Source organism: Musa acuminata, chromosome BXJ3-6 (genome assembly GCF_036884655.1).
Source record: "Musa acuminata AAA Group cultivar baxijiao chromosome BXJ3-6, Cavendish_Baxijiao_AAA, whole genome shotgun sequence".
NCBI classification, from domain to species: domain Eukaryota; kingdom Viridiplantae; phylum Streptophyta; class Magnoliopsida; order Zingiberales; family Musaceae; genus Musa; species Musa acuminata.
Genome location: NC_088354.1, coordinates 12094814 through 12112959, shown reverse-complemented (window position 1 = coordinate 12112959; position 18146 = coordinate 12094814). Strand labels below are relative to the sequence as shown.

Here is an 18146-nt window from a genome sequence, read left to right as displayed (position 1 = left end):
ACGACGCACGAGGAGGTCGCGTCGTGGGTACAAAAACCGTGTTGGACGTCATCAATGATACGGTGAATGAAAGCGATCGGTTGCGTGACGATTCGCGTGACGAGGAAATCGGGTCTTCCCATGGCCCGCTCAAGTGGATCCTATTACTTGACGGATGGCAGTGATGAATCCGAATCCGCTAACCCGTTAACAAGGCTATTTTTTCCTGTCAAAATAATTGAGCTCACGCCAAATCCAATTCATACACATTTGGTTAAATTATGATGGCTCAACATTTTGTTTGAGATATTATTTCTCTATTTAATTAAGAAATCATTGACATAATCATCCAATTAACTTACATCTTTTTTTATATATTTCTATAATATTTTTATATTATTTGTTTTGTTTCCCTTATCACAACTCATTTTATATGCTATCGTTCCCAACATTGCAACTCGTGTGGGTTTGAAGGCCTAATGGGCCGATTAATGACACCATTTAATTCGGGCCACATAGCGGCCCAACAATTCAAACACCAGAGACCATCAGGAGCCCAATGGACACAAATCCAATTCAATTGAATCCATCTTTTATGTCCCTTAATTCCACGCGACTTTGGCAATTCTGATATATAGTTAGGTAAAAGATAATGTTACTTTGGATTATTAGAATTTGGACATGGAGATCTGTTTTGGAGGTCAATTAGTGTAGAATTGAAGAATATGTTATGAAAGGGATGATTCTATTCATTGAAATGATAAGTATTTATGCAGGTCTTAATTGAAAGATTTCCCATGATCAAACACTCAAATCAGGTAATCAGATTAGCTATTCAAATCCATGATTAATCCTCAAATCATAGATTGATTGAGGATATAAGGAAGCAAGGATGTTATTCCATTTGTGTTTAAGCCCCCGCAAGATTAATCTTCTATCAATGATGTCAATCTTGGACCGATGTAATTGAAATGTCTTGCAGAGGAGAGGCTTTGTGAGGGAGTTTGTTAGTTGATCAGAAGTATGTACATAAAAAATATATAGTTGATGATTAATGACTTGATCTCTGATGAATAAAAATTGATGATAATATGTTTCATGCATGATTGGAACACTAGATTGGCTTATAGGTAGGTGGCATCGACGTTATCACAGTGTATTGTAGGAGTTGTTTTTGAGGCAATGTTAAGTTCCTACGATAGATTGGTGACCTAATTGAGTTCTGCATCGGTGGTGGCGATGACTTAGTATTCAGTTTTAGTGATGGATCTTATGATTTTTTTGTTTCTTAAAACTTAAACTGATTGGACTTGCCTTAAGGAAGACAATATAGGCTAACGTAGACACCCTATCATCAATGTTGTTTGCCTAATCAGTAGCGATGAATGTATGAAGATGATGTGATGAGTGTTTATGAAAAAAAAGTCTATGATTGAGAGTCTCATTTAGATACCGTGAGACTCGTTTTACTACAGACCAATGTATAGTGGAGGATTGATATATAAATTATGATAATTTATTAGCTACAAATGAGATATAGAAACATATGAGAGATAAGTACTATAAAAAACCAAGTACTTGTTGGCACTGTGTAGAATCCGTAGTAAGGCTACCATCATATAATTTGAGTGATTTAAAAGTGGAGAGTGGGGTGACAACTTCTTTGGCATTCTGCATGTTCGTCTTTGATAGTAAATTTTGAACATACTTCTTTTGAAATAAGAAAAGTCTAGAAGATATGAACATTGCTTCTTCTCTCAAAAAGTAGCTTAAGGTTCCTAGATCTTTGTTGAAGAATCGATTTGCCAATTGCTTAAGGAATTACTTTATCGCCATAAGATTATTACATGTAATAATAATGTCATCTACAAACACTAATAGATATATAGTATTTTCTCTTTGTTACCGTACAAATAATAAGGTATCAAACTTGAAGTTGATTAAGTAAGTTGATGCCAAAAATAAGCCAATTTTGATATACCAAACTCTTCGAGCTTGACGATAAATAGATTTTTGTAGTTTACAAATATGGCTTGGATATAGATGGTGGATAAAGCCAAGAGATTGTTGCATAAAGACATCTTCAGTTAAGGTCTCCTATAAAAAAGTATTGTTAATATCTAATTGACGTATATGTTAGCCTTGAGTGACAGCCAAACTTAAGATAAGTAGAATTATTGTTAGTTTAACAATTGGACTAAATGTTTATGTGAAGTCAACATCTGGTCATTGGTGAAACCCTTTAGCTTTTAGACATGTTTTGTATTTGGCAACGAATCCATTTGAGTTCTGCTTAATTAAAAAAATCTACTTACATCCGATAATATTTTATGTATGATGAAATAGTATAAGGGTCTATTTGTCATTATAGAGTATGACATCATATTCTTTAGGTATGGCTTTGTGCTAGTGTGGAGATTTTTAGGCTCAAGTGATAATTGTGAGTTTAATAGGTTCACATGAAAAGCTTGTGATAGCATGAAGGTCAAGTATTTAATATAGTTTAAAGATGTTATTTTTGGAGCGTATTATTATTGGAAAATTTAGAATAACATCATATGCACAGTGGAAGGGTAGAAAATAAAAATCTCATACTTTCATATAAAATAAGAAGGTTTTATCGTCATGCGAAGATTGGTGCGTAAAAACCCACAAAATCAAAAACTACGCATATAAGAAAGATGTGTTATCTAGGGATATTGTATATCCCTGAAAACCTATAGATCTATGGGAGAGGATGAAGAAGTCAATTGTCCTCCTCTCTAACAGTGATCTACATAGCATGAGCTGCGAAGACACTCCTTAAATCACTACACAATCCTCCTTTCCATGCGCACCATGCGATCAAGAAGGGATAAGCTCTTCTTGCTTTCTACGTGCCCCAAGTAGAGGTTGTTGGCTGAGAATGAGAGGGAGAGAGGAGAATAGGAGGTGGTAGCTAAAAAATGTCTAGCTTATGACCTTTTGGTTTCCTTCTATTTATAGAGGTCCCTATAAACTTACCCTAATGGATCCTGCCTATTGGGTATTAGATCTTCATCAAATTACCCAAGCCACTTGGATTAATGGATCTCTACCCAATAATATCTTATTGACACTTATTAGATCTCATCCATAAGATACAATAATTTAGGGGTTTATAGGATATCCAATAAGATAGGGGCTTTGACGGATATCTTGCTAGTCATAGGTGCCCAGCAAGCCAATCACGTGAGTGATGGCACGTGTGACTTAATACAGAATCTTTTTGCTTATTATATTTTGGCGTATATCACTTTATAACTATTGCATAAATGCATACATATATTATGATGTCCTTGGATTTGTGTAATGAAAATCGGATCGTGATGAGATCACGATAATGAGATCGATTCACCTTTAAACACATATCCTAAATAATCCTGGTCATAGGTTACTCGAGAGGGACATCGTGATAACCGGATAGACTAGTGTGCTGTATACCCGTCCATATGATGGATGCAGCTGGTCTCATAGCTGCTCGTGTAGGGACACTAGGGATACAGTACAGGTGCTCATTGGAGAATGAGTTCACTAATTGATCCGCTTACGGAATGCTGGATGGTTGATGATGCCTTATTGTTAGACAGCGATTCCGTAGTCTTAGTAGTGTATCTGGTCCTTAGACTTGAGACACCAAGGATGTCCTGTATGAGTGCTCCACTCTTTGATACCAGACTTATAGGTTTGGCTGTCCCAGATCTAGTACAGCTGGTCATTGGGAGTGGTAGTCGACCTTACGAGGGCTATTGAGTGTCGATAGAGGATCATCCACTCTAGGCGTTATGAGAGGAATATCCCATGTGATCTTGCTCAGACAAATCCCTAGCCAGGGTCATTCGGGTTGAGAGAGAAAGAGTTCTCCGAGAGAATCCGATTAGAGCGAGACTCGAGTAGAAACCGTATGGGTCTGACATCACCATGCTCAATATACGGTCTCTAGGATATTAGATGGATGAGGGACTATAGGTACACGGTAACTGAGGACAGACAGGTCCAATGGATTGGATTCCCCTGTATCGTCTGGGGACTACGGCGTAGTGGCCTAGTACTTCCGTAGTCGATGAGTCAAGTGAATTATTACAGAGATAATAATTCACTGAGTTAGAAGGAGTTCTGACAGGTATGACTCACGGCCAGCTCGATATTAGGCCTAGAGGGTCACACACATATGGTAGGCATTGCGATGAGTAGAGGTTCGGATATGAGATATCCGACGGAGCCCTTGTCTTATTGGATGCAGATCCAATACCCACTAAGGGAGGACCCATTAGGGTTTGACATGAGACATCTATAAATAAGAGGGATTCAGAGCCTCATAGGCTAGAGCCTTTGCTTGCCTTTCCTATTCTCCTCTTCCTCTCCACCTCAGATCAGGCCTGGAGTTTTGAGGAGCGTCGTCGCAACCCTGCTGTGTGGATCACCGCTAGAGAGGAGGACACTTGACCTCCTTTACCCTCTCCTAAGAATCTGCAAGGAAACAGGGATATACGATCTCCCTAGGTAACACAATCTACTATATACGCAGTTTCATGATTCGCGGATTTTTGCGCACCAATCTTCCTAAGGATATACGATCTCCCTAGGGATTTTTGCGCACGAATAATATAAAATAAGAAGAATATAAAATAAATAATATGTAAAAAAAGTACATATCATATTACAAGTGTCATCACTCACGTGATTTGCTTGTAGGGTATCTATGACTAGTATGTGTCATGTGATGTTCAAGCATAATGGTATTATTGGGTTGTGTTAGACATATGAGAATTAGTTAAGAGTTATTGACACATACCTAACTAAGCTGATGTACTTCAATATCATTTAATCGAGGAGAGGATAAAAAAAATCATTTTTAGTGCTTAGGGTATTGCTTCATCAGGCAACGCAGGGTGAATTTATGGAGAAGTTATAGAGGGTGTGAGGTGTTGCTGAACTAGAGTGATAAGGGAGTGTATGTCTTGAGGAAAACTACTAGTTGACATAGTAAGAGGTATGTTTGAGGGGGTCTAAAGTATACTTATATGAATCCAATATGTATGGTTGTTGAAGTGGCTTGCGTAGCTAAAGACCTATGATTTTGGAAGAGAAAAGTAGACTTAACTGTTGAATCTCGTATTTTGATAATGAAACCAATTGATAAGTGTTTATGATTTGATCTACATTTTGAGTGATGCAGGATGCTTCAATCAAGATGTGACAATTAAAGCAAGAAGAATCATGTTGGGCCAGAGGAAAACATGTCAGAAGATTGGACATCAGGCCGGAGGATCGATCGACGTATCGACAGAAGGTTTTGGGCCATGGATTCGGGCATTGGGCCAAGAAGAGCGGATATTGCGCCAAGGATATCGGAGTTGCGGAGTCAACTAACCGATTGGGTAATAAGCCGCAAGAGAGGATGATGCGCCGAAGAATCGGATGAAGCGTCGAGGGACCAATGACATGCCGGACAACATGATTAATGCTTAGTATTAATTATATAGATCGAAGTATATATTACATATGCAGGATTAACTACGATAGCAAGGCATAAAGCAAAATGAAGTCTCGGAGTCAAGGACGCGATTTCTTTGGGAGTTCGAGAGTTCATCGAAAGGTTTGCAGGAACTAGCCGAGAAGTCTTGGAGCTTGCTAGAGAAGCTCGTCGGAACTCACCAAGAAGATTATCGTGAAGTCCAGGAGCTTGCCGGGAGTCCGCTGGAACATTGTCGAGAGATCGTCGGAAGTTCGCCGGAAGAAACTAGACATACAGACTTGTTTAGCTTAGGAAATGTCTTAGAATTCGTAGTTAGCACATAATTGGGATTAGATTTGGGTCAAAACATTTAGGGGCCAGTTGGGCCCATGTAGGAACGGTGTTAGGCCCAATGAAAAGGCCCAAATAGTATCCCAAGAGATGACACCGTCGTGGCACAGTCTCCTAGACTGTGTCAGGCAGTGATACCGCCCAGACACAACCTCCGAGAAGCTACAGGCGGTGGTACCACCAGACTGGGCGGTGGTATCGCCCGGACCCAAGAAACCCGGGGTGAGATGTTTTTAGGCTCCAAGTTTGAATCAACTTGAGACCTATAAATACCTGTCTCATCCCTGATTAAAAAACACAAGCATAGAGAATTTAAAAAGGGAAAAACACTGTAAAAATCTCTTGTGAGAATCCTCCTCTAGTCTAAGTATTAGAATAGTTTGAGAGATGACTGAGTGCTTGTAAGGATTGTCTCCTAAACCCGGTAAAAGGAGAAGATGGGTGTAAGAAGGAGGTTGATCTTCGCCTATTATAGGAAGATCGATAGTAGATGCCGGTGGCCTCGACGGAAGAGGAATCAGCGGAGTATATGTATGTCACGACAACCAAACCACTATAAAATTGACGTGTTCTCTGCATTTATTTCCTGCAATTTACATTAATTACAAACTGTCTTCAATACGCTCTTACTTCGCTTTCAAAGTTAAGCATTTCTGAGTTCGATTTTATCGTACAAAAGGATTTTTGGAAACCAACATTTTTTCCGCTGCACTAATTCCACCCCCCTCTTAGTGCCGACCCTGTTCCTAACATTAACAAAATTAACATGACATAATATTATGAAGATACAAGACTTGGATCCTGAGGTTAACTTATATGAAGCATAGGGTTATAGCTAGGGATAACATAAATAACCCAATACTTTGATTTTTTTTAAGTTTGGAATGTGAGGTTTATCACCGAGGAAGAAGCCATTGAGGATAGAGCGCTCGGGCAGAGAGCGCTCAGAGTAAAGATCGGCAAGATGCGATGATTTGAGAAACAAGTGGGGATGCTTCACTAGAGTTCCACGAGATCTAGGGGTAGGGAATGCCACAAGAGAAGGAGGAAGCAGAACTGGTCTTGTCGAAGCAGAGTAGGGTAGTGGTGTCATTGACACTTCGGAGGAAGAAGAGAGAGTCCAACGACCTGAGCGAGAACCAGTAAGGGGTCTGATCTATGAGCAGGACAACAAAATCGCCAGAGAGGAGTAGTATTAGCAAATCGGATGAAGCAGGGCAATCACAACCACTGCGAAAACGTTGTCGTATCAATTCGGAAGAAGGAGGAGGCTGTTGTCGGCATAGGGAGGAAGGGGGAAGACAACTGCAACAAGGTGGAGAAGAGGGGCACCGACGATGGGTGGAAAGGAAGAGAGGGAGGGGAGACGTTAGATCAATCAAGGGTAGCACGACTTTCGATGACTGAAGTCGTAGCAATGACAGCAAAGATAACAAGATGTCGAGGTTTGAGAAAGATCATCGAGCAAAAGAGGAAAAGTCTGATACTGTATAGAATTGAGAAATATATTATAAAATAGATGATTCTATTCATTGAAATGATAAGTATTTGTATAGATTTTGATTCTGATATTTTCCTCAATCAAACACTTAAAGATATTATATTAATGCCACATGCTAAAAGGAAATAAAAAATAAAAGATATTATTTCATGTGTATCTCTATCACGTGCCTTTATCAATTAACATATCTAAGTGTGTTTTGTATTAATGCCACATGCTAAAAGGACAATGAGAGAGACACGAAGAAGCTTGCATGATAAAGTAATATACCATAATAATTAAGCAAAGATGCGAAGCTTCATGCATGGCCAGCTTGTTCGCTTCTTATTTTATACTTGGCAGTACACATTATCTCCTTCTATTAATCGAATGAAGCCGTCGGCGAAGAGCCGCAAATTAAATGATTTCAGCCTATTCTAATCCTTCTCGCAACCAACAAGTAGCTAATGCGTGCCTAAATTGCAAGCTATCTCTTGGATCGTCCCAAAAGTTGGAAGTCGACAAGAACAAAGCTTTCCTTTTACTTAAAGAAACCTGCGGCTACTCAACGTGAAAGGTGGGAGTTAAATGACACCATTAATCCGGCGACCAACCAAATAACGACAGCGGCGGCGGCGGAGGCAGTAATGATCCGAATCGAGGGCCGTCCGATTGCGATCGTGCGGTTCGGCCAGCCCGTCATCATTGCATGGCACAAGCATTAAAGAAAGCCACACCCTGTTGTTAATAGTGTGGCGTACACGTACAGCAGCAACAGGGGAGGCCAGCTGGGGATGTCTCCCCACCCTGATGAAAGAGACAACATAGGAATTCCATCAAATGATCGCAGGGAGGGGTGGAACACAACTGCATGGGGGATAAAAGGAGGCGAAGAAGATGATGGGGGAGAGAGGGGTTGCTTTTTGGATGTAGTGGCATTAGGCGCACCAGCTTTTTGGAGTTCATGGCAGCAGTCATCCACTGCAGAGTCAAAACACAGCACGATTGGACCCTTTTTCCCTGCATTTAGCTGATGCCACGCCATGGATGATGGTCCAGAAGACCGACCAGCCATGGCCAACACATTAATAATACAGACAAGAGAAGGGAGAAGGTGAGTGAGCTGTGCTTGTCATGCCAGCTTCTTCGAGCCGAAACCATGTGTTCTGTGTCCTCTTGAAACTGGAATGTCATCACCTGTATTCATAGCTTTTATTGCCATAGACGTGATGGTTCATCTGATGTCTTGGCTCTCTGATTCCTCCGGTCAAAGAATCGGGGATGTTTTACCCCTCAAAGGAACGAAACGAGGTGAAGCTGCTACTGCGGAGATCTTTTCTCCACCTGCTCTTGGAAGATCTGGGAGCAGCTTTTATGGCCGAAACCTTCCTCGCTCACCTGCTCTGCAATTAATTTCAACTCAGCTGAGACCGAGCACGCCGGGCCATCATTTTCTTACCCTCTCTCTCTCTTTCTCTACCTGCCTCTGTTTCTGCTCTCCCGAAAGCAGCAACAACGATGATACAGCACACCAAACCCTCCCCTTATACGTTGACGAGACCACTCGCTGCCTGTCACACGGTGACCTTCTCCGTCCCCTCCTCTCCCTCAGGCGGGAAGACAAAAGCCGACGCGAATATTAAAGCAAACGCCACGGGTTTTGCTGCCGTACGTGGCCCACCATGCAGCAACGCGCAGTTCCAAAGCATGGGCGCCACCCGATTGGGGGGACACGCGTCGGTAAACCGGTGGCTGACAGGGCTTTGCGTTACGAGTCGAGTTGCAGCGAGGCGGGGCCCAACGGGGCCTCCCCTGTTTTGCGGTATGAAGTCATCGGAAGGGGGCGACATCTCGTGCTGTGTAAACAATGGTTTCCCTGCGAGGGGGTCTGCTGCGAGTTAACGTGTAACAGAAGCATCGATAGGCTCTTCTCGACGTGATTTCTTGGCAGGGCTTATGTTTTCCATTTTGTCCATCCCAAATTGGCCTTTTCGGATCCAAAAAGCAGATCTACTCTTTTTTTATCGCAGATAATATTATATCGGCAAGCGGGTTGCATGGGGAAGCGAGCTCGTCGTCGTTATATAGTGGAGGAAGGTGAGAGACCGCAGACCGAAGGAGCTGCGAAGGCAATAGAAATATAAGCGAGCTTCCGTGGTCCAAGGATCGTGTCCCACCCTGCCTTCACCTTCACCGTTGTTAGGATGCTCCGACTTGTCTCCAGGCACGTACTTTCCGTTTCTTTGGCTTCCACCTTTTTGGTTTTACGTGGTTTCTTGCCCTCCGGGATTGAGATTAAAGGTGTGGAGGCTGTCGATTGTTCTCGAATTGTGATCACTGTGGGTTGTGAAACGGAGCAGGAGAGTGGCCGTGGCCGGAAGGAAGGATGGCTCGTGGCAGAAGCGGGTGAAGTTCTCGACGGCGGTGCGGAGCGGCAGGTGAGTCTAAGAGTCCGTCTTGGCTTCATGCGAGGCGAAGTTCTTATTGGGACGCGACAGTCGTTTGATGACTGTTTCGCTGTTCTAAATGCACCGCCGCAGGTTGGAGGGGAAGGTGGCTTTGGTGACCGGCGGAGCAAGCGGGTTGGGCAAGGCGACGGCCCTCGAGTTCATCCAGGAGGGTGCGAGCGTCGTCCTCGCGGACGTCAATGCGCAGTCGGGCCGGCAAGCAGCCCAACAGCTCGGCCCGAAAGCCGAATTCGTCGAATGCGACGTGACCGTGGAGCCGCAGGTAGCCGAGGCCGTCGACTTCGCCGTGGCCCGCCACGGCCGGCTTGATATCATGCACAACAGCGCCGGCATCGCTGGGCCGCCGACGGCCACCGACGTCGCCCGCCTCGACCTCGCTAGCTTCGACCTCGTCATGGGCGTCAACGTCCGGGGGACACTGGCGGGGGTCAAGCACGCTGCCCGCGTGATGGGCCCGGCGGGCGCCGGCTCCATCATCTGCGTCTCCAGCATCAGCGGCCTCATGGGCGGCCTCGGTACGCACCCGTACGCTATCTCCAAGTTCGCGGTGGCGGGGATGGTGAGGTCGCTGGCCGGCGACCTGTGCCGCCGCGGGGTCCGAATCAACTGCATCTCGCCGTTCGTGACCCTGACGCCCCTGGTGGTGGATCAATTCACCCAGTTGTACGGCGACGTGGGAAGGCAAAGGATGGAGCAGATCGTGGATAGTGTGAGCGAGCTGAGGGGAGCAAGGAGTGAGGAGATGGATGTGGCGAAGGCGGCCGTTTACTTGGCGTCTGATGAGTCCAAGTACGTCTCGGGTCATAATCTCGTGGTGGATGGGGGGTTCACAAGCTACAAGCACCTTAATTTGCCGATGCCGGAGGGGATTAACCCATGACAGAGTTGGTCACAACTGGTTTACATGTGTGTGCATGGACCCAAACTGTAGTGGAGATGGTGCATTCACGATGATCTTATCTTAGTTCATTAGTTGGAGGCAGTGAAAGGAATGGAGGTCCATTTCATGAAAGACAATATAAACCATACCAATCTGGGAGTGGACTTTATCATTGTATCTGGAATTAATGGTGATGGGTGGTAGCCATGTGGGCTGTCCTGGGGATGCTGGTCCTACGCGTTAGAATGTTTCGAGCTTTGTCCAAAATGCTTCTTCGATCAATGGAATTAGGATCATATTACCAACTCCTATCCTCTTAGATCACTTTGTGTCTTCGAACACCCCATTGTATGTATGTAATAAGGCAATAGAGTAGATGATTCCAGGCAGTGAAGCAACAATGTTTTCTCTGCTAATGGCCAAGTTAAGACAATAATAAATTGAGTTCTTGCCTTAATATTCATAAGAATTCCTGCTTAAACATCAAAATCCATACCCTCTTCAATACAACCAACCAAACATCCAAGTACAGTTAAAGTGGCAGCATTCTCTTTAGCCGAGTGATCCATCCATATGTTTTTGTATGCCATACATATCAATAAACTACTACATTCTCTTTCTTAACACAGTAACGGTTCGATTTGGTCTAAATAGCCCATCAACCCATTTGTGCTCTGACCGACTAGTCACAATCTGCCGTAATGACATCTTATCAAGTTCACACAAAACTCCCCTATTTATGACGATCTTCAGTGCAGGTACGTTTGCCAATTTGCTTAACACAGAAACTCTGCAGTCTGATGCAACTTTCTGACAACGAAAATTGCAATATTACCAATAGTGAAACTTCACATAAGGTCTCAAACAAATGAGAAGATTTAGCCTTGGTAACAGGTAAAAATCACAGCATTGTACGTACACATGCACGTCAATTCTCAGACAGAGGAAATTGAACAGAAAGGGGTTCCACTTAGTGGGCGTACCTCGAACAGACGGGCATTGAAGGCAAATGCTATTGATTGATCTCAATTTACATCTCCCCTCTCCGCATTATTGTTCACGTATGGGGCCAGACTGCCTGCCACAAGCGCCAGCAGCGTTCATGACATGTCCCAACAGCACAGCAGTAGCTTGTCATATGTATACTAGCAGAAACCCTGCACGGAAAGGTGAGGAAAAGTACTACACATACGGTTTAAAACTGCTTTGACGGAAGATTTTGGAAATTGATACTCTCTTCCTCCTTTCAAACTGCAAGTCATGTTCTACCAGCCTTTGAGATACATTTATACATAATTCTGAAGACATTTCAAAACAATGATTTTCTCAACTCATCATGGCCTGGACATTTATAAGAAAAAAAAAAACATGACTGCATTTAATTGATTCAATGAAATGCATTGTCTAACCTAAACCCTGGTAGGTTTTTTACCCACAAAGGTGTCCATATCTGACCTGCATGTAGCACTGGAGTTCATATGAAGCCACAATTGTTGGCGAAGAAAAGAGATCCACAAACAACGTTTTGCTGACTACCAAGTATAAACTAGCAACGGTGAGAAATTTCACTGTTCATCCATCGTTCCTGTACCATGATCCACATCATGCCAAATCTGTGCAGTAGTGACAGCATAGGTTGTAAACTGGGAGACAACACAAGCTCCAATAACTTCCTGTCAAGCTTAGGGTTTTCTTGAGAACCAGAGGTTAGGTGCTCAGTTGCAAATATTTGATCAGAAATTTAGAGTGAACAATACACAATATGAAACTGCAAACTAGAACTATCTATCGATTTTCTTAAACCGAGTATGATTTTGAGCAATCCAGAGAATATAATCACGCTCCATGTTCATTCCAAGAGGAAAATTACCGTGGCATGCAGAAGAGGGCAAAAGGATGGGGGATGAGAGTTATAATTACTATAATAGACGGATGGGCTATTCACATGGTAGGCGCAAAAGATCAAGCCCTACCTTACCTATCCGGTATATATACCACAAGGGATTTTGTAAGCAAAAAATTACAGCACCACCAAAACTGTAGGAAATAAGAAAGGTTCCAAGCCCCCAGCAGCAAGCACAAGGACAAAGATGGGGGCTTACCAAAGCATAAAGCATTTCATAAGTTGGACCCACCACAAAAAGCTATCTTCAACGTTCCAGTTTTTTTGGCTTAACATCTTCAAAAAGCCTGCACAGTGCAATAGACAGACAAGAAAGATGAGTCCCTTTCAGTTCTAATCATCCGAAACCCAAAAAGATGATCCAAAGTATGTCATATATGGGGGTATCTTTTGTCATCGTCATGATATATAATGATCGATCAATGAGGTGGAGTTTTTAGTATGATATTAAAGCTCAAAGAGCAAGGAAAACACTACTGCACCTTAAACTAACTTCAAATATTTAATGGAACTACTTTAATTCTGAGAACCGAAAGGTAGGGATGGCCCCACGTTATTTGATAAAAGGTAAGTTCTGAAAGGACCACACTTTGTTTTGGCAGACGCTCAGAAATCCACTTACCGTGCCAATACTTGGACACCTTTCAGAATTCTCAAAATTAGCAGCAGGCACAGGGCCCTTCGGTTCTTTGCCAGCTATTCTTCCGTCAGAAGTGGCTGGACTCTCTTCAACTCTAGAACTTAGTGTTCCTGGGTTCATCCGGTGGACCTCCTCTCGAGTGTAGATGTATATCTTATGAACCATATTACAGAACTCTCTGCAATCAGCAGCAAGTTAGCTTCCTAGAAATTAAGCTCTTCCAAAATGAAGAAAAGCCGAAAAAAGAGTAAATACGAATACTTACTTCCAAGGATCATCTCCAACAAGCATCATATCACCTTCATTGTCAGTGTACACAACCAACCAACTTTTGTTGGGAGACACTAGTGCACCCTCAAATTCAAACATGCGATCTAATTCGGCAATCAATTCATCATAACCATTGAACTTGGTGAGATCAACAGATCTACCAAGAGCAATACCTTGCTTGTGCACCTGAAATGTAAACACTTGGTCAAAGCCCTTGCTATATCAAACTTACGACTTACAGTGATCTTCATAAATGTTAAATCAAAATCTAAAGATCCCTAAGCCCCAGAACTTGTTTCATGAAGCAGACTGTTGGTGCAAAGAGACCAGTCTTTTGAAGAAAATTAACCTTTTGCCATTGTCAATATAAGCAAATTGTAACCTAAAAGATAGATATAATGCACGGTAGAAATCAACTAGGCAACACACTATGTCAAGGGTGATGACGGTAGCCAAAAGATGACTAGAAGCATGATCTAACATTGATTAAGAAGAAAAAAAGATACTACATTTGTGCAATTCAAAAGGATTACCTTTGTGCAACTCCTAGTTGAACCATTTTGCAGTTTGTTCTGGAAATCTTGAGGAGTCCGTGGAGAAACGTGAATAAGTTTTTCAGTTTCACCATTTGTTGGTGCTGCACCAACCAACCTTTCAGTTACAGATGACTCAGAGTGTTTGTCAACCTCTAAGCCTTGCTGATGGGGCAATGCTGCTTCTGGATGGCTATGTGGCATCAGGATGTCTGCTGAGTTGCTCCGTGGCATAACAGATTCAGATATTACTGGATTACTGTTCAGATGAAACCCAAATAGCTTGTACCCACTATTTGTTTTCGGCTTTGCCACATCAGTTTGTGATGGTAACAGAGGTAGAGGTTTCATAACCCTAGGTTGTGCCATGTTCTCTATTTGAGAATCCGGCAGCAAATGTGTAAACCAATTAGGTGAATTTTGAATGCTTCCTAAACTTTGAAGTTCAGAAAAAAATCCCCGTGTGCCATATCTACAATTTCCAGCTTTCTGATAAGACACCTCACCAATTTGTGCAGTTGTCTTAAAGTTGTGGTCACTCATTCCAAAGTTCGAATTTGGAGGAATCAAGGACCATGAGCCAGGAGAATAGTTATGTTTGGCCTCTTGAACTTGAAAGTGAGGCTTTAAAATATTCTTATCGCCTGGAGTCTGCTCAAAAAATGGTGTCTGAAATCCACTTGAATCAGGAGGGCAGTATCCTGAAAATATCCCATTATATGTTTGCTCGTGTCTTTTTATAAGCATCCGGCTATCTGATCCCAATCTTCTCCGAGTAGGAACATCATTTTTCTCTTCATCATTCATTGACCATACTACTGGCTTGTGAGTTGCACCTGACTCATTACTATCAGCATAAGAACTTCTCAAGGTCATCATCTCTGGACCTTGCAAGACCCTTGGTGCTCCATATGATTGGGAAGGCTCTGCAGTGACTTTAGGAGCAGCATCTAAGTAGCATGTCACATTATTTAATTTCGTTTTACATGCATCATGATAGTTGTAATATTGAAGTCCTACCAATCATTCTTTACCTTCTCTTTTAGGAACAGACGAGTCAGGGGAACAAGGAAATGAGGTTGTTCGTGGCTTTTTTGTCCTAGGCATGGGAAGGGGATTGAGGGGAGGTGTAAGAACAGGCTCAATTTTCCAGGGAGAAACCCTCTCTGGACGAGGAATTGAAGATGGCTCATCCCACCGCACCTAAAATTTGAAATGCAGTCGGTCAATTTAGTACAAGGAATAATATCAACAGTCATAACAAGTTACCTTGAGGCTTTTCCATTTTGAACCAGGCCACCTACTTGGATCAGCATCTCCTATGCCGACAATAGTTCCCGTGAACCTTTAGGCACAAAAAATTGTGTAGATCAGAAAAGATTATATCATCTAACTCGAGATACTGCTAAAGTAACCTTATGCCTACAGTAAATTGAAAATATAGATTATTGATACCTCTGTTCTGGGGCCTCTTCACCTTCAAATCTCATTTTGAACCTCATCCCTACAGAATGGTTACTCTTGATAGACTCCACATATTGATCAAAAGGAACAATAAACTCTGATGGACTAGTCCTGTCACATAAACAAAAGGAACATGTAGCTGAAGTACCTTATTGGTTCGTACTACAATCACCAGAAGTTGCTAGAAAGGTAATGAGTTTTTTCCCACCCTTGTAAAATTTCTTTCCAAGATCCAAATTAATGTTTTACATTGTATGCCTTATTATGAGTGAAATAATGCAATGAAAAAAAAAAAACATAGGCGACAAACCGTGGTTTGTAGTACACTGTAAACATCGTCCCAGTGTTGACAGCATGCCATGCTGTTGCAAGGACTCCCAGGTGCATGCTGTGACTTGATATAACCGAAGATGGAACATTAGTTTGCTGTCTCATTGCACGTCTCACTCCAACACGAAGTTCACCATTCTCCCCTCTGCTAACCATGTAGCAATTACTTAGTGCATGATACTAGGAGTTGAATATGTCAGGTAGGGCAGGAACAATAAAAGACCTTAGAAAGATAAAGGCATCCCCAGCAACAAGCCTCTTAGAACTAACAAAGACACTCCATCCACTCTGAAGCAGGTGTCTTCGTGGTTGACCTGTTTAAAGACAATGGAGCAGATTATCAGGTCCGCAGATATTATGTCTTATCAGGTGGACAAGGTAACGACCATAAGATTAAAAAAAACAGATATATTTAGCTTTCAGATTAACCATACATTGTTTAACAAAAATATACATTTCATTGCGATATAGTTTACAATGTACAAATCTCAATAATCCAACATATTGGCCATCTACAAAATTTAGTTGAAAGAAGACCAGTTCATGACAATCCAACATCATGGAATTTCAACAGCATGCCACCTTTGCAGTATGCACATTTTCAAATAATTAATTATGGATATATACTTCTGAGACAAAGCCCATGACTATTTGGTAACCAAGGCGGGCAAAAACATTTTTTATGATATACAGAGCGATTTAGAAGTCAATGAGCCATAAATTCAGAAGAATTATCAACAAAAAGAGGATACAAAATCCATAACCAAACTACAAATAGGACCAAGTGTACATGCTATAAAATTAGGATACCCCGAAAAATGTGGCGGAAGCGCCATTCCACTCTATGCAAATCCTTCGCCACCAGCTCTTGACTTGGCGGCTGCCTGCTCATGTCCTGATCACCAACCAAATAATCAACAAAAAGTCAAAACATACGCGAGGGGAAAAGACAGTCTTAAAACCTTACCAGCGGAGGAAGGCACTCATCAGCATGCCGTCTTAACACCGAGAACCCACCATGGGTGCTCGTGTCCGATGCGGTCAGCGTCTTGCAGAAAGAATACACATGAGGCCGTGGCGGAGGAGTCGAAAGCATCTCCTTCTCCACGGTGTTTTCATCTAGCTGAAGTAACAGCCGTTTTGTTAAAATTCAACTAATTACTCTCTTCAAGGCTTAACAGTAACCACAGTGAACAATTTGGAGTTAGCCAAAATGCTTAAGCTTTGAAGAGATACCTTTGAAACAGGGAGCAAAGTCACCTGAGCAAATACTTCATCGGTGTCCGGCTCAGCCTATTAACAGAGTTTCACTCTTTAAAGATGAGAATCAGAAAAAAGGGGAGAAATCTGTAGTTCTCCGTATACGTCACAAACACACGACAACAAAAAAAAACAGGGATTTCATGAGAGCACCTTCAGGTCGACATTCATCACTCGGCAAAGGATCTTCCATGGTAGATTGTACACTGGCATCTGCTGGTCCGCCCCTTGATTTGTGGACGCTTCCACCTAAAACATCAAAGAAGAGCAGCAAAAATTGAAGACAATGAGAGCCTTCACGAGAACGCAAACAAAGATGGAGAAATAAGGAGAACGATAAAGAGGAAGCCTATTCAGAAATTTTGGGACGAATTCGAGCAAAAAATTGGAGCTTTCATGAAAATTCCCATCGCGAACCTGCTCTATATGCCCCTGTGGGAAGTAGAAGACCTTCTCTCCAACTCTGGGAATCGTCACCAGAGGACCGGCGCATGCGAGCCATAGCTCAGTGTACAACGCATCTTCTGAATGTACAGTAAAAATCACGTCATAATCAAAACCAAAACCTTACACCAATAACCACAATAATTACATTACCTCCGGCCACATCCGGAGATCAGGGATGAAACCCACCTTTCCCGCACACAGCACCGCCCGAAAATCCCAGGCTCCCCTCGGCGTCTCCGCCGACCTTGACCGACGGACCCTCGAGCATCTCGCTGCACCCCGATGACAAACTCTGCCCTTGTCCTCCGCTGCTCCCCTTCACCGACAACTCCGACGACGCCATCAGCCCCCCTCCGAGCTCACCGGAATCCATCTCAACTCCACAATTGCGTCATCCACCACCGATCCAACCCAAGTAACCCATCACAAACCCTAATCGAAGCCCCCCGAACAACACCCACGATCCCAGACCGACAGAGACGCGGACGACCTAATCAAAGAGATCACCGCCCCCCCTCAATAACCCTTCTACTTCCCCTTCCACTTACTCCACCGATCGCTTCTCCCCAATATTACTCCCCCTCTGTGTCTCTCTTTTATCTCCCCTTCTTTTCTTTCGAGCCAAGAGACCAAAGAAGAGAGCAGAGAAACTTCGTACTATCGTC

General features: G+C 42.8%; 2 protein-coding genes across 4 annotated transcripts; one reads left to right on the top strand and one right to left on the bottom strand.

Annotated features, from left to right (window-relative positions):
• Positions 1 to 8697: 8697 nt before the first annotated feature.
• Positions 8698 to 10939, top strand: LOC103987979 (zerumbone synthase-like). Its single transcript, XM_009406467.3, has 3 exons — positions 8698 to 9510; positions 9647 to 9724; positions 9827 to 10939. Exons 1-3 carry the CDS (start codon positions 9491 to 9493, stop codon positions 10632 to 10634), a joined length of 906 nt encoding a protein of 301 aa, XP_009404742.2. The 5' UTR covers positions 8698 to 9490; the 3' UTR covers positions 10635 to 10939.
• Positions 10940 to 12538: 1599 nt separating this feature from the next.
• Positions 12539 to 18146, bottom strand: LOC135640304 (auxin response factor 23-like). 3 transcript variants are annotated; one of them, XM_065154613.1, is made up of 15 exons: positions 17668 to 18146; positions 17452 to 17558; positions 17188 to 17283; positions 17011 to 17067; positions 16742 to 16897; positions 16585 to 16669; positions 15998 to 16088; positions 15755 to 15919; positions 15436 to 15555; positions 15250 to 15325; positions 15015 to 15183; positions 13981 to 14930; positions 13443 to 13633; positions 13160 to 13355; positions 12539 to 12824 (listed from the first exon to the last, which is right to left on the bottom strand). In XM_065154613.1, exons 1-15 carry the CDS (start codon positions 17852 to 17854, stop codon positions 12816 to 12818), a joined length of 2655 nt encoding a protein of 884 aa, XP_065010685.1. In that variant the 5' UTR covers positions 17855 to 18146; the 3' UTR covers positions 12539 to 12815. The 3 variants fall into 3 exon arrangements, with proteins under 3 accessions (XP_065010685.1, XP_065010686.1, XP_065010687.1); XM_065154614.1 differs by having other exon boundaries at positions 13981 to 14915; positions 17668 to 18145; XM_065154615.1 differs by having other exon boundaries at positions 13981 to 14906; positions 17668 to 18145.

Excerpts from the sequence above, each read along its gene's own strand:
- LOC135640304 (XM_065154613.1), bottom strand. The coding sequence starts at position 17,854 with ATGGATTCCGGTGAGCTCGGAGGGGGGCTGATGGCGTCGTCGGAGTTG. Across the intron at positions 17,068-17,187 it reads TGATGAATGTCGACCTGAAG|GCTGAGCCGGACACCGATGA; the intron begins GTGCTCTCATGA and ends CTCTGTTAATAG. Across the intron at positions 15,556-15,754 it reads ACAGTGTACTACAAACCACG|GACTAGTCCATCAGAGTTTA; the intron begins GTTTGTCGCCTA and ends TTTATGTGACAG.
- LOC103987979 (XM_009406467.3), top strand. The coding sequence starts at position 9,491 with ATGCTCCGACTTGTCTCCAG. Across the intron at positions 9,511-9,646 it reads ATGCTCCGACTTGTCTCCAG|GAGAGTGGCCGTGGCCGGAA; the intron begins GCACGTACTTTC and ends GAAACGGAGCAG. Across the intron at positions 9,725-9,826 it reads ACGGCGGTGCGGAGCGGCAG|GTTGGAGGGGAAGGTGGCTT; the intron begins GTGAGTCTAAGA and ends GCACCGCCGCAG.